This window comes from Trifolium pratense, linkage group LG7, assembly GCF_020283565.1.
Source record: "Trifolium pratense cultivar HEN17-A07 linkage group LG7, ARS_RC_1.1, whole genome shotgun sequence".
Classification (NCBI taxonomy): Eukaryota; Viridiplantae; Streptophyta; class Magnoliopsida; order Fabales; family Fabaceae; genus Trifolium; species Trifolium pratense.
The window spans coordinates 51,794,636-51,809,522 of record NC_060065.1 but is presented as its reverse complement, the minus strand read 5'-3'; the positions used below and the strand labels follow the sequence as shown (position 1 = coordinate 51,809,522).

The 14,887-nt window shown below is 31.5% G+C and overlaps 3 protein-coding genes and 1 non-coding gene across 4 annotated transcripts; all 4 read left to right on the top strand.

Annotated features, from left to right (window-relative positions):
• The first annotated feature begins 2,925 nt into the window (after positions 1-2,925).
• Positions 2,926-5,055, top strand: LOC123897444 (rac-like GTP-binding protein RAC2). Its single transcript, XM_045948091.1, has 7 exons — positions 2,926-3,339; positions 3,442-3,529; positions 3,679-3,788; positions 3,882-3,945; positions 4,056-4,120; positions 4,602-4,667; positions 4,776-5,055. The coding sequence occupies exons 1-7, from the start codon at positions 3,241-3,243 to the stop codon at positions 4,872-4,874; spliced, it is 591 nt and encodes a 196-aa protein (XP_045804047.1). The 5' UTR covers positions 2,926-3,240; the 3' UTR covers positions 4,875-5,055.
• A 793-nt stretch (positions 5,056-5,848) lies between these two features.
• Positions 5,849-5,921, top strand: TRNAR-CCU. Its single transcript has one exon. It is a non-coding gene; the product is annotated as a tRNA-Arg (tRNA).
• A 2,541-nt stretch (positions 5,922-8,462) lies between these two features.
• On the top strand, positions 8,463-10,556 carry LOC123899015 (ras-related protein Rab11B-like). Its single transcript, XM_045950072.1, has 2 exons — positions 8,463-8,830; positions 9,897-10,556. Exons 1-2 carry the CDS (start codon positions 8,613-8,615, stop codon positions 10,327-10,329), a joined length of 651 nt encoding a protein of 216 aa, XP_045806028.1. The 5' UTR covers positions 8,463-8,612; the 3' UTR covers positions 10,330-10,556.
• Positions 10,557-11,763: 1,207 nt separating this feature from the next.
• LOC123896602 (protein DETOXIFICATION 20-like) lies at positions 11,764-12,724 on the top strand. Its single transcript, XM_045946973.1, has 5 exons — positions 11,764-11,795; positions 11,906-12,138; positions 12,253-12,371; positions 12,579-12,620; positions 12,653-12,724. The coding sequence occupies exons 1-5, from the start codon at positions 11,764-11,766 to the stop codon at positions 12,722-12,724; spliced, it is 498 nt and encodes a 165-aa protein (XP_045802929.1).
• The last annotated feature ends 2,163 nt before the right edge of the window (positions 12,725-14,887 follow it).

Sequence of the window (14,887 nt, the reverse complement as noted above, 5' to 3'; positions counted from 1 at the left end):
TTGAACTAACTTATAAATATGAAATGACATAAAAAAGATATGTTTAATTAATATTTAATTTTTTCTATGATAAAATTTGAAGATAAAATACTGTTTGAAAAATAAGCTATAAGTTATAAACTCCTTTTTAAAAATTGTTACCAAATAGAATTTTTCGCTTATACACTAAACTATAAGCTAACTTATTTATCTTCCCAAACAAAGCCTAAATGGATTAAAAGGAAAACAGAGGGATCTTTACTTTCTATGTTTCATTTGAGTCTAAGTTTGCTCTATTTTCTATTTGTTGTTTATTTAAAAGAGAGATATATGTCTCGTGAGCTTAGCTTAGTTGGTAGGACATTGCATTATATATGTAGTGGACTGAGGTTCGAACTCAGTCATTCCACTTATCTACCTTAAAGGTGAAAGCTACATGACAAAAAATAAAAGATACATACAAGTGGAGGATTAATGAAATTTACTAATGAATCTAATGGTCTACTTATAAAAATGGGTAAAAAATTGAGTAGATTCATTTATTTACGAGAGATACAAGTGGAAGTGAAAAATTAATGGACCCATATGTGAAAAAATAAGACCTTGAATAGTAAATTTTTTATAAAATTTTTATGAAAATACGTAAAGTCAACGCATTGGAAATTGTAGTTTTATTTTTTTAATAAAAAGTTTATTTAAATGAAATGCGTATAGAGTGTCCCGCGGACACTAGTTAGCAATAACCTTAAAATAAATAGGTCTAACTAATCATCCACTTGTGTTGTATTTATATCTACAAGTATAAATAATGGAGCAAACACTGATTCTTAAAAATGTGGCGGGTTAATGAATTCGGATCTCTCTATTTGTCAAAAGAAATTGAGAACTTCGTTTAGAGAGACATGGACACTAACATCTGTTTGATTGAGTGGAAAGAAAGATGAAAAAAAGAAAATTACGAAAATCAATGAATGAATTTGAACTAACCTACTCCCTCCGTCCCAAATTATAAGGGAAAAAAGCCCATTTTTTTTGTCCCAAATTATAAGAGAAAAATTATTTTCAAGAATGTTTTTTTCCTTATTTTCATAAAATTAAATGCAAATTGCATTTAATTTCTTCTCTCTCTCATTTTCTCAATAAACAACAACCAATAAAAATTGTTTTTACATCTTCCTATGCAACTTATTCCAAGGAAAACCCACAAAAACATACTTCAAATTCTCATGTTTTACTTTTTCTTAATAAGTGTGATTTTTTTATTTTCCCTTATAATTTGGGACGGAGGGAGTATTTTTTTTTTCTTCTAAATAGAGCTCTTAATTTCGTTTCAAAAATGAAGAGATCATAAGTCTAGATTAATGTGTTAATATGCCAAAACTAAAATCTCATCCAAAACAAAAATAAAATAATATTAAAATAAATAAAGTATTGTTCGAAAACAAGCAACGTGCCAAAACAAATTTCAAAATCAAACTAACAGGGTTGAGTTTATTTTTTAATAATTTTCAAAACTCAAAACAAATATTATATCACAATTTTGATATTTGTTTTTACGTTAACATGTCACCACCTATGATTACAGACTCCAACCACCATTCTGACAATCAATCACCATCATCACTCTGACCACCGTTGATCACAACTATGATCAATCCTGATCACTATCGACTATCATTATGACGACGACTTCAACAACCGTCAACCACCACTCTCACTTCCAACGATCACCACTCTATCCATCTCTTATCACCAATCTAATCATCATCAACTATCACTCTAACCACCACCGGTTGCCATTCTGACCACCACCAGTTACCAATTCAACCACTCCCAATCACCTTAGCTAGTATAATTTTCTTGTAAAAAAAATAAAGTCTTAGCTAGTATAATTTTATTTTATTTCATTATTTCTTATAGTAATAGTAATAATAACATAAGGGGCATATTATGACCTTTTAAGTTTTTTTTTTCTTCTTCTTAATATATTGTATTGGAATAAAATAAAATGACATAATAACTTGATATTGCTGTGCACCGAAAAGGAAATAATTTCATATTGCTTTACAGGTAGCTAGCTTAATTTTCTGTTGGGACATAAATTGCTTAAGATATATGAGCTTACTTTTGTACTCTGTATATATTCAAAAGAATTAGTTAGCTTGCAAAACAGGGTTGAACTATACTTTTCATACTAAATCTGTGTAAATCATCATGATTATAGAGCTATGCTTAACGGTTGGAGAAGTAATGTATATATGTACTCTTCTTACATTTGGGTGTATTATTTTCGTTAAAAAAAGTTTTTAATAACTCTAACCACTCCCATAAAATTAAATCCACCATGACCATGAACAAAAATTGATCAATTGGGCAGTGATAAGGTGACATGGAAATCAATATTTTTCCATGAACATATATAGTTTCTAATCCATCCATGATCCACCCACTTTTCAATGGATCTAATATTTAGTGTTTGGGTAGCTGTATGACACTTGTACCAACTTGGTACTATCCAAGGAAATGAATTTACACCGTTAATTAATGCGTCAACTTAGTATCCGTTTCTAACTGTCTGATTAGAAAATGAGTTACCGAAATTAAATATTATATAAAATTAATCAAATAATTTAGAATCGTCCAATGAATTTTGTATGGTTGTGATCGTCTACTACGTGTAACGGTTACAACAGACGATCCAAATCCCTATCCAAACTCCAAACATTCAATTTTTACGACAAACAAACTTTTATTTTTTTCTATAAGTAATTAATTATTCTCATTTTTCTTATAAATCCATTAACCAAGCAATGTTCATATTCTTTCTAAGTACTAATAATTATTCACCATCTCCCTTGTACAATACTTAACCAACTAACACCACTACAACACCAAACACCTCCTTTTTTTTTTTGGCTGAATATCTAAAAATCTCTGTCCTTCCCCTTAAAGAAACAGAAAGCTAAATGCAATAATGGGTTAAGTTAAAAAGAGACACACATTAAAGTTGGTGCCATAGGACTTTCCTTAATAAATGCTTCACTTCCCCTCCTTTTCTTTTCAAAATTCAAATTCACACCCCTCTTACCTATTATACACTTTTCTTTCTAAATACTATACTTTTTTTCTTTTGAATCTTTTCATTGTTCTACTTTTAGTTCAAATTTTTCTAGTGAAAGAAATATAATAGAACCATGCAGTGATGGAAATTACAAACCGATAGAGAAAGGTTTGCTTTGAAAAAAAAAGGGGGGTGTGAAAATGAGTACAGCAAGATTCATCAAATGTGTTACTGTTGGAGATGGTGCTGTTGGAAAAACTTGTATGCTTATCTCTTACACAAGCAACACTTTCCCTACGGTATTACAACAAACGTACACATGATTTTTTTTTTTTTAACATGTAATTTAGTTTGTGTTTGGTTCTTCTCTAATTATTTTATTTTTTATTTATTTTTTGAAGGATTATGTGCCTACAGTTTTTGATAACTTTAGTGCAAATGTTGTGGTTGATGGTAGCACAGTTAATCTTGGATTATGGGACACTGCTGGTAAGCAAACCTCAACTCTCAAGCTAGCTTTTGTGGTTGAGTATAAGCCTCCGAAATTCTAATACATCAATGTTGTGTATCGACCGTTAAGTATTTTTGACGTGCATGGTTTCGAGATTTAGTAATTTATTGTGACTTTAAAAATTCAGGACAAGAGGATTACAACAGGCTTAGGCCTTTGAGCTATAGAGGAGCAGATGTGTTCTTGTTGGCCTTTTCTTTACTCAGTAGAGCCAGCTATGAAAATATCTCTAAAAAGGTTCTTTTTTTATGGCTCATTTACACATTTATTCACTTTGAATATGGTTTAATTTCATTTAACAGAATCTTACATTAGGCTAATTTTATGCAGTGGATTCCTGAATTGAGACATTATGCTCCAACTGTGCCAATTGTACTTGTAGGGACAAAACTTGGTAGGAACTTAATATATATAACTTGAATATTTAGTGTTACTTATGATAAAACTTTAGCCTTAATGGTTATTTAATAATTAATTGGATTTTTTAAATAATTTGTTTTGTAGATTTGAGGGAAGATAGGCAGTACTTGATTGATCATCCTGGAGTTACACCTATAACTACTGCCCAGGTAAGTCATAGAAATTTGTTGGAGTTGGATTTCTCTGCAGTCACACAGATGCAAATCTCAACCGTCGATGATGACTAGACAACTGGTATTTCAAATTGTATTTCTGTTATGTGTTGGAATACAAGTAGTCTGATTTTCATCCAAGGATTGAGATCTCTTGATTGTGTGATAACCTATGAAGCATGAACACAGACACGAACACTAACACGTCGATGTAAAGCATATCCTTGCGAAAATGACATAATTCAATGTACACTAACACGTATAAATTTTCGGATGTAAAGCATGAACACTAACATGTTGATTGATCATCCTTGAGAAAATGACATAATTCAATGTAATCATATGTGACGGTATCGTATCAGATACAGACGCATGTCAAAACCAAGACACGCCTAATTTAAGGAGTGTCTATGCTTCGTAGGTGATAACAATAATTTGTATGGTTAGTACACATAAGTAATGTAAAATTTATGGGCAGGGAGAAGAGCTGAAGAGGGCTATTGGTGCAGCTGTGTACTTAGAATGCAGCTCAAAGACTCAACAGGTTCAATTAAATATTAGATTGGGGCAAACAATGTTACAATTAAGATTTAATATTAGTAGTACATTATTAGCCTAGGACTAATTTTATGTGTTTATTGCAATGTTTCAGAATGTGAAGGCTGTGTTTGATGCTGCAATTAAGGTTGTTTTGCAGCCTCCTAAGCAAAAGAAAAAACGAAAGAAGAACAGATCATGCATTTTCCTTTAATTGCTGATATTCATGTTTGATTCACATTCTGTAACATTTGATTGCAAACTCTACAATCTTTCTGCTTTCTTGATTTTTTTTGTTGTTGTTGATGGATCCAAATGATGTTCCTATGTTATATGTAACTCGATATTCAAGGATAAATTTTGTTATAAGAAATAATGTCATTAATGTTGCACAATATCTTTGTTTTCACTGAGAAAAAATTGGTAACATGTTATTAGTACAAATTATCCATCAACTTCTTTTTACTAATGACTAGTATCTTCCAAAGAATTTGGCTTACCACTTTAAAGGGTCTCTCCTCCCGATCAATTTTTTTTTCCATTAACAAGTCTTCAACAATTTATTTAAGGGATTCAAGTTCAGTTTCACTCGGACCAATCTAATATTTAGTTAGGGAGTATTATAATGGCAAGTGGAATACAATATACGTGTCTACTTCATATAGTTTCCATAGTTGTTTAACGGCGACTAATTTTCTTATGGGAACTTGTGGAACGCACAAGATGAATTCTCTCATCTTTGCCGATTTTTTTCACACGCAAAAGTCAAAGATCGAACTCAACTGACCATATACTTAAAGACTCAAATTTCTTACCATTGGACCAATTCCTATCCTTTTCTATGAATTGAATATATAGTATTAGTAATGGTTAATATTCCTAGCATTATTCTTGTAGTTAATCATGAATCAATCCTTTTGATCACTGTAAAAAAAGCTTTAAGTTATGTCAGTCATTTGGTTTTAACAAAGGCCGAAAGATTAAGCAGCTAAAATATTTTATTGAATTTGAACCCACATAAATAGCAACAATTACATCCATCAAGATACAGAACAAAAATCATAATGTAGTAAAAAGATAACATAGCATAAATACTCAAATCTTATATAATATGTCCCAGCAAAACTACAGTATTCGTGCCTGCGTGCTTACAATAAATAAGATAAAATTACAGTAAGAAACATCAAAGCGCCTGTAGCTCAGTGGATAGAGCGTCTGTTTCCTAAGCAGAAAGTCGTAGGTTCGACCCCTACCTGGCGCGGTTTCAGTTTTTATTTTTCTTCTTTTTTCTGCGTTTAATATTCTCTCGTGGTTTGCAAGTTTAAAGTTTCTTTGAACATTCTTTGGAGTGATTGTGACGAACTTGAATTCTATTTGGATTTCAAACTTCTTTTTTTCATTTGGATTCTCATCTAAAGTTTTTTATTTATCAAAATAAATTTTAAATTATTATCAAACAAAAAATATAGAGGCATGTTCCTAAGATGAAATAAATAAATCTGTTCCTTGAAGACATGCAATTATCAATGATAAATAAGAGCATCCACAATGGAGCACTCCATTTTTGAGTACTTAAATGGTCCCACATAGACACATCATCAATTTATTATTTTTTTAATAATAGTACCTAATAGGTACTCAACCCCTCCAATGGAGCATTTCTTAAAAAGTTCTAAAATTGGTCCCATCAATAACTCCACATCATTAAAATTTGAAATTTAATTTAAAATAATATTGCCAAATTAATTTTTTTTGAATATATTAAATAAAGTGGGTCCCATAAAAAGAAGAGATAGAGAGTTCTTATATTAGAAGTGGTACCTATTAGGTACTAAAATGTGTTGTGCTCCAATGGTAGTACCTAATAAGTACCATGAGTACCTAATAGGTACTACACCATTGGAGATGGTCTAAGCATATTTGAAACTTTTTTTTTTTCGTCTAAATTTTAATCTCTTAAATAAGCTAAAAGCCCATTTGTTTAAGCTTTGTATCAAATAAAAATTGATGTAAAAAAATTGTTTAAATATATTATGTTTTCAATTTAAATTTTTTTATTAAGTTCATGTCGCATGCTCCAAGTTGGGATCCTCTTCATTACCATATAGTTTTAGAAATATAAATGCAATAGTGTAAAATTAAATAAGTTTAAATTTCTTTTATTTTTTGATTAAGTAGCCTAGTGACTAAAAATTCTACCTTAAAAGTGAATAAGTGCAATATCCGGGGTTCGAATTTCGACTCCTGCACATATAAAAGAATAAGTGGCTTGTTCTCTAGGGACAAATCCATTTGTTATTTTCTACACTCAGGTTCGTTGTTGGCTTGTTCTCTAGGTTTTTCAGATTTGTCGAATCTATCTCAATATCCATATGATTTTCGTAATTGATTTTGGACTATTTGATTTGAAAAAGTCATTATTGCTTACTGCTTGTCATAAGAAGTTAATGGTACGTGGATCGATTCCGTATTTATGGCTGGTTCATTCGCCTACCTAATTTTATTTGATGGTTTGCCATAGTCAAATATTGCTTGTTGCCGTTTGTTACAGAGAGTTGATGGTACGTAGATGTTTCCATGTTGCTGTTGGTTCATTCACCAGCTTTATCTGAGATGTTTTTATTTTTGCGAATATTTCAGATTACCTATTTTAAGTAGGCATGGCAATAAAACCCATACTCGCGGGTACTCACCCAAACCATACCCGTTTTGACGGGGAAAACCCGAGCTGACTGGGTTTGGGTTCGGGTTTGGGTTTTCCCCGATTTCAAAAGATGGGTTTGGGGCGGGTAATGGGTACATTGATACCCACCCCGAACCCGTCCCCGAACCCGCCACACTTATACTAAAAATTAGATTTCACCTCTTTTAAATTAGAAATGCTTAAACAATCTCTTAAATTACGTTCATATATTTATTTTTTATTTTAATTTGAGTATTAAACAAACCATTTTCTCTATTTTTTTTCTTTATTTAAAAAAATATTGTTGAGAGAAAATAATTTTGGACATTTAACTTTTTTGTTAATAAAAAAATACTAAAATATAATCTAAATTCATGTGGAAAGAAACGTAATGGGGATACCAATCCCCATTGGGTATGGGTTTGGGGTTATCATTTTTATCCTCGCTCGAATTTGGGATGGATTTGGGGAAACCTAAACTTTATGAATTTGGGGAGGGCAAAACCCGTTCCCGCCCCGCCTCATTAACATGCCTAATTTTAAGATTCATTTAGCGTTTTTATACTTTGATTCTTGGGGGTTAGGTTGAATCCCTATTGTACTTGTTATTTTTCCTATTATCCTATACAAATATATATTTATGAGCACTTGGTAAGAGATTATGTCTTACAATGTGTGTATTTTTAGTAGGCCTTCTATTTATTTGATATCATTATGCTCTGCTTTCACCTAAAAAAAATCAAATTTTAAAATAATTTTCTATCGTTACTTTTTTGTTTTTATTTTCACCATCAGGTTAATCTAGTTCGAGCGTCACTTCTAGTATTAAGTGGTTTCAGCCCCCCACCCGATTGTAGTTGCGGGGATCGAACCGGGGTCCTCACTACCTAGGTCAGCGCCAATCACCACTAAACCAACTAACGATTGGATCAAAGTTTTGTTTTTTTGGGACATAGTGCATCAAAGAATTTACTTTTTGTTTTTGACGAAAATACTAATTTAAATTGATCGTAAATACCTTTACGACGTTGTGAAAAATAGCCGTTATTATTATAAAATTGAAAAAAATAATAAAAAAATATAGAAGATTGATGATTCATTTGATTGAGGCGGCGTGTATCTTCGGCATCCTTTTCTGTAACAGTCATACACGTTTCTCTCTCTTTCCTCTTCTTTTCCAAATTTCCATTTCAAATCACAATCACTTTTTACTTCCTTCTTTCAAACAAACCCTTTTCAATTTGAGATCTATCTTTTCATTTTGAATCAATGGGTGTTACTGCAGATGAAGAATATGATTACTTGTTCAAGTTGGTTTTGATCGGTGATTCTGGTGTTGGAAAGTCTAATCTTTTATCTAGATTTACTAGAAATGAATTCAACTTGGAATCTAAATCTACTATTGGTGTTGAATTTGCTACCCGTAGTGTCAAGATTCTTGATAAGCTTGTTAAGGCTCAGATTTGGGATACTGCTGGTCAAGAAAGGTCACATCTTATCTCCTTAAGATCATTTTTTGTTTTTTGTTTTTTTGATGATCTAGGTTTTAGTTCTTGTTGATTTTTAAAATGGGTTTTGTTTGTTTTGTTATATTGATGAATTGAATTGAACTATGATGGATGGACACTTTTGGTGGTTGTGGTTTTGATCTTGATTTATAGGATATTGATTGTAAATACATGATTGTGTGTTTGAGAATTTGTTGTTTGGTTGGGGGGATGAATTGAGTTTAAGAATGTCCATGTCCAAGTGATACTTTTTTTTAACAAAGGTATTGAATTGCTGTTGTGAATTGTAGTTGTTGTTATGTTTTTAATCTTGGAAAAATGTTGGTAAATGAGGTTTTAAATTGTGATCGTCATCGCTCTTGCATTGTGATTTTTTATATTGCGGAGAATATGACTGATGCGGGCATTTAGCCTCAATTATGGCCAGGAAAATATCAAAAACCATGGATGGTAGAGCCTAACCATTGTTTACTTATTTCATTCATATCCATTGAATTTTTTTTCAAGTTTTGCAATTTGTTCAATATATCAAGGTGTTTGTTCAATAAAAAATGGTAAATGTCAAGAAACTTTGTTATCACAAAACTCAAGATATAGTCGGATGTAATGTAATTGATTTGACTTTGCAATGGTCATGGGGGGTCGACTACTTGATGCTAAATGAAATGAAACTTGTGACAGCCAGTCTTAATGTAATTGGTCTGTCTTTTCAATTCACATTCATGTGTATGGTTATGCGGGCTGATCACTTGGTGGTTTTCAACTTCCTGATGTTGTTAGAATTCGAGTATAATGTTCAATATGATTACGCGCCAATTACGCCTAGATTCGCTTCTAAAAATCTCGAATTCTAAACTTGTTTGTTAGTTATATATAGTTTTTGGATTCCACCCATCTAAAGTGAAAATCTTTTCAACCGAAGAAATTGGCTATTAAGATGCCTTTTTCCTCTAAAATGAGAGTTAAATTTAGCGAATTTGTTCATCTGCAGTGTGATACTTACATTTCTGAATCTTGTAGTCTCATTCTTTTTCATGTATCACAGATATCGTGCAATCACAAGTGCTTACTACCGTGGAGCCGTTGGTGCATTACTTGTGTACGACACAACAAGGCATGTAACATTTGAAAATGTGGAGAGATGGTTGAAGGAGCTTCGAGATCACACAGACGCCTCCATTGTAATCATGCTTGTAGGAAACAAAGCGGATCTTCGACACTTGCAAGCCGTGTCAACAGAAGAAGCAACCACATTTGCAGAGAAAGAAAACATATATTTCATGGAAACTTCTGCACTCGAGTCACTGAATGTGGATAGTGCTTTCGTGGAAGTGCTGACTCAGATATACAATGTTGTGAGCAAGAAGGCTCTCGAGAAAGAGAACGGTTCTGCATCATTGCCTAAGGGAGAGACTATCAATATTGGTAAAGATGATGTGTCAGAGGTTAAGAAGAGTGGATGCTGCAGTACAGCATAATGTTTGAATTGAAAGATGTATACAGTAGAAGAGGAAGATCTTAGTTACATAGTAAATTTTCATCATTTTGGGATTCATATGAAATGTTTTGATATTTGATTGATACCTTTATTTACCATTGAACATTTTCCTATTTGTTGTGGCAAAGTCATTATTTTGAGATGTTTTTGTTTTGCTCTGCCTCAAGAGCTCATTATTGTTGTTACAGTTTTGATGTGTTGTTATTATCTTCAAATCTTTACCTTCATGCGTCTTCTTGCAATGGTCTTATTAATTTTTCGGTTTTCAATATTTAGATATGATTAATGACAAAATGTTAGCCTTGTAATGAATATGATTAAAAGGCGATGAAAAATTCTGTTGGTGAACTTACTGAGGACCTTTAGATGAGTCTTCCCTCCTAACTACATTTTTTTCACAAGACTGTCGGACTTGAAATGAAATACTGTTTAAGAGATTTAGGTCTAATTCTATTTGAAATACAGAGATTTAAGAGATTTATGAAATACAAACGAATTCCGAGCCATTTGGGAAAGGTTTGTTCCCTTCAAAGTGATTATCTTCTCTTGACAATTGTTACATTATCGAGGCCAACAAGAATTTATCCTGTAGGAAAATGTTCGGTATAGAAGTGGAACCACTGTGTTCATTTGGTTCATCACATTCGGAGACTAAGATACACATTTTTACACATTGTCACTTCTCTCGGTCTGTTTGGTGCAAAATATGTCTGTGGTACGGACTCTCAATAGCTATGTCGGGGTATTTGGCATATTTGTTACAAAATTTCATTGTTGGGCGCGGGAAAGGAAAAGGTAAGAAAGGGATGGTGATGGTGTGGCCGTGTGGGGCTTGCCGATTTAGCAAACATGCACCAAATATGCCAAATCATACAGGTTTTCATGGATAACCTCATAACTGGTTTTATCCTTGAGCACTTTAAGGAACTCAATTAATGATGCAGACAACATATTCAACCACATCACCAAATATTTTGAGAAAATATGATTGTAGGGTCGGGTCAGAACGAGAATAAGACCATTTTTAGCATTCCAAGACCTCTGGCCTGTTGTCAAACTTTCCCTTTCAGCTGGTGCCATGTTGTGGTAAGTTCTTTGCCAATGCAATTGTTGATAAACTGATTTTGATTTCACGCAGTGCATGTTTGGAATCACGACGAGTTTGTATAAATCAAGGCTGCACAGATTTTGTTGAAGCTCTAAATGTAGCTTTTGTCAAAATCACAGTGGCACAGTGCGATTCGAACAAACTCATTGTCAATCTAACCATGTTGATGTTGAGTAGTAGATAATGTAGTTTTGATTATCTAGATTACAATCATGTCTTATAATTAACAATTTTATTGTCTGTGAACATATATATATGCCTTACTAACTTGAAAATGAATTTGTTTATATTATGCAGTCTTGAGCTATGGTATCACTTGGTTTCATGGCTGCAGTGAGGTAATAAATAACACTTTAAAATCCCTATCTATCATTGTACATCCATTTTGTTTTCTTCATAAGTTGAATGATTACTTACCCTTGGAAATTTACATTTACTTATTGTGTAGCGTTCGAGTATCAAACGAGCTTGGTAAAGGAAGCTCCAAAGCCGCAAAGTTCTCAATCGTTGTCACAGTGCTTACATCGTTGGCCATCAGATCCTTTCTGTTTTTCTTAATTTTTAGGGAAATACTTGCTTATATATTTACCTCTAATAAAGAGGTGGCCGCAGCTGTCGGAGATTTAGCACCTTTGTTATCGATCTCTATACTGCTAAACAGTGTTCAACCAGTTCTCTCAAGTACTATTTACAACATTTCCTCTTTTTCAGTTAATTTGATGGATTACATGAATCTTAATGCAAACTAATCTTCAATGATATAGACTTAACAAAAATGTGATTCCATTTCGACAGGAGTGGCTATTGGAGCTGGCTGGCAAAGCATTGTTGCATATGTCAACATATGTTGTTATTACATCATAGGTATTCCAGTTGGGATTGTGCTTGGTAATGTTATCCATTGGCAAGTCAAGGTATGCTTTTACCATCCCTCTTGTTTTCATTTTGATTATATGAAGCTCCGACACAGACACAACACCAACACCCTGATAAAAATTTGAGAAATAAATACATGAGCCAGTGTTGTGTTTGTGTCAGACACATTCAATATGAAGTTTCTTTACGTAAGTTATGTCATTATGCTTCTAATTAATTGAACAGTTTTTTTACAACTTCTGCAGGGAATATGGATGGGAATGTTGTTTGGAACATTGATTCAAACTATAGTGCTAATTATAATGCTTATAAAAAAAAAATAGTGCTAATTATAATCACCTACAAAACTAATTGGGATGAGCAGGTATCTTACATATTTGATACTACCTGACAGTGTTAGTTATTAAACTCTTAGGGCCCGTTTGGTGCACAGGATAAGAGACAGGATAGGATAACTGTATCATATCCTGTCGCAATCCAGTGTTTGGTGATACAACAGGATATGATAAGTTAATCCTGAAGCTTATCCTATCCTGTCTCTCTAGTTATAATTCTTATCCTGAATTTGAGCTGGGTTACCAGCAGGATAGGATAAGAAGAAAAAAATTACTGGTTTATTTTATAAAATATATTTTAAAATACATAAAATAAAATTAATAAAATATAAATAATTAATTTTTAAATATATATGTGATTTTTTCACAAGGGTAATTTTGTAATTTATATATTCTAAAAAATCAAAATTTTACTAAAATTACAATATTTTAAAGTAAAATTATTATTAAAAAATTGACAAATAGGGATATTAATTTAAATTTTATAAAAAATTAAATATAATTCTTTTGGCTTATCTAACATGTATATATTATTGAGTTATTTATTTGATCATGATTCATATAAAAAATTAAACTTGATTATTTTCTCATGATTTTTATTTTAAATTATATAAAGTTATTTGATTACTTATTTATGTTTTTTATTTATAAAATTCAAAGTATTACAAAATAATTTTAAAAAAATAACAATTGTTTTACAAGAGTAATTTTGTCAATTAAATATGTTATATATCTTATCATATTATTATGAGCAAGTATGTATTAAAAACAAAATATAATAGTTATCATGTTTGTTATCCTGTGTGCACCAAACACAGGATATGATAACTGAGTATAACTGTTATCCTGCTGTTATCCTATCCTATCCTTATGCTGTTTTATATCCTATCCTGTCACTATGCTATCCTGCGCACCAAACGGGCCCTTATCGATATGCATTTAACATGATTAAATCATTGGACATTTGATTTATTAATTAACGGTTAATATTACTCACTTTAGAAAGACCGGATTCATAAAGGCAATTATAGAATATTTAATGATGATAAACCAAAATATTGAGGAAATTATCCAATAAAAATGGACAAATAAACTAACTTATAACTTATTTTTTGGACACTAAATTTATAGATTATTGAAGCATCAGATGAACCCACCGGTGCACCACTAACAAATTTTCAATTTATTAAAATTGGACAGAAATTCGGTGACATCAGATTAGTCTGAGAATCTAGTATGAAATTTTATTCAACTATAAAAAAATGTTAAAAAATATATATGATGCAGGATGTGCACACTTGCATCATGTTTGTAAGTTGTCTTCTTTTAAACGATAAGAACCAAAATGTATTAAGAAATCTCAAACAGTTCCTTGGTTGACAAGAATTAAAAAATAGTTACCAAATGGCAGACAATTAGGGCCAATGCTAGGGTGGGAGACCATGACATGTCTCTCACCGGTGCACCATATGATATGTGGATTGGATTGAATGTGTACATGATATTATGGTGTACTGTCAGTATTATATTATTTATATTTTTTTGAAAAAAAAAAGTTTTAAATTTTTCTGGAAAAAAGTTTTCTATCTTTTTTTCGGGCACAAAATTTTCGATTTTTTCTTTTGGAAAAAAAGTTCCTGATTTTTGGGGGAAAAAATTTCGATTTCACATAAAAGCAATTCCAGAGTTTTTCTGGGAAAAAAATTTTCCGTTCTTTTTTCGGGAAAAAAGTTTCGGATATTTTTCAAAAAAAAAAAGTTTTTGTTTTTTTATGGAAAAAGTTCAGATTTTTCCCAAAAAAAGTTTCCGATTTTTTGGGAAAAATAGTTTCGAAATGTTCACCTAAAAATTATTGTCGATACAAAAAAGAGTAAAAAAATAGAAAATATTTGAAACTTTTTTTTCCGAATAAAATATTGGATCTTTTTCAGAAAAAAAATCGGAAACTTTATTTTCGGAAAATATCCGAAACTTTTTTTTTTGAAAAAAGAACGAAAACTTTTTTGTTCAGCAAAGACTCCGGAATTGTTTTTTTCTAAAATCGAAACTTTTTTCCTTAAAAATTTGGAACTTTTTTTTCGAAAAAAAAAAACCGAAATTTTTTTTCCAAAAAAAAATAGAAAAATTTTATCCGGAAAAATTGAAAACTTTTTTTTTCAAAAAAATTAATAAATAATATAATACTGACAGTACACCATAATATCATGTACACATTCAAT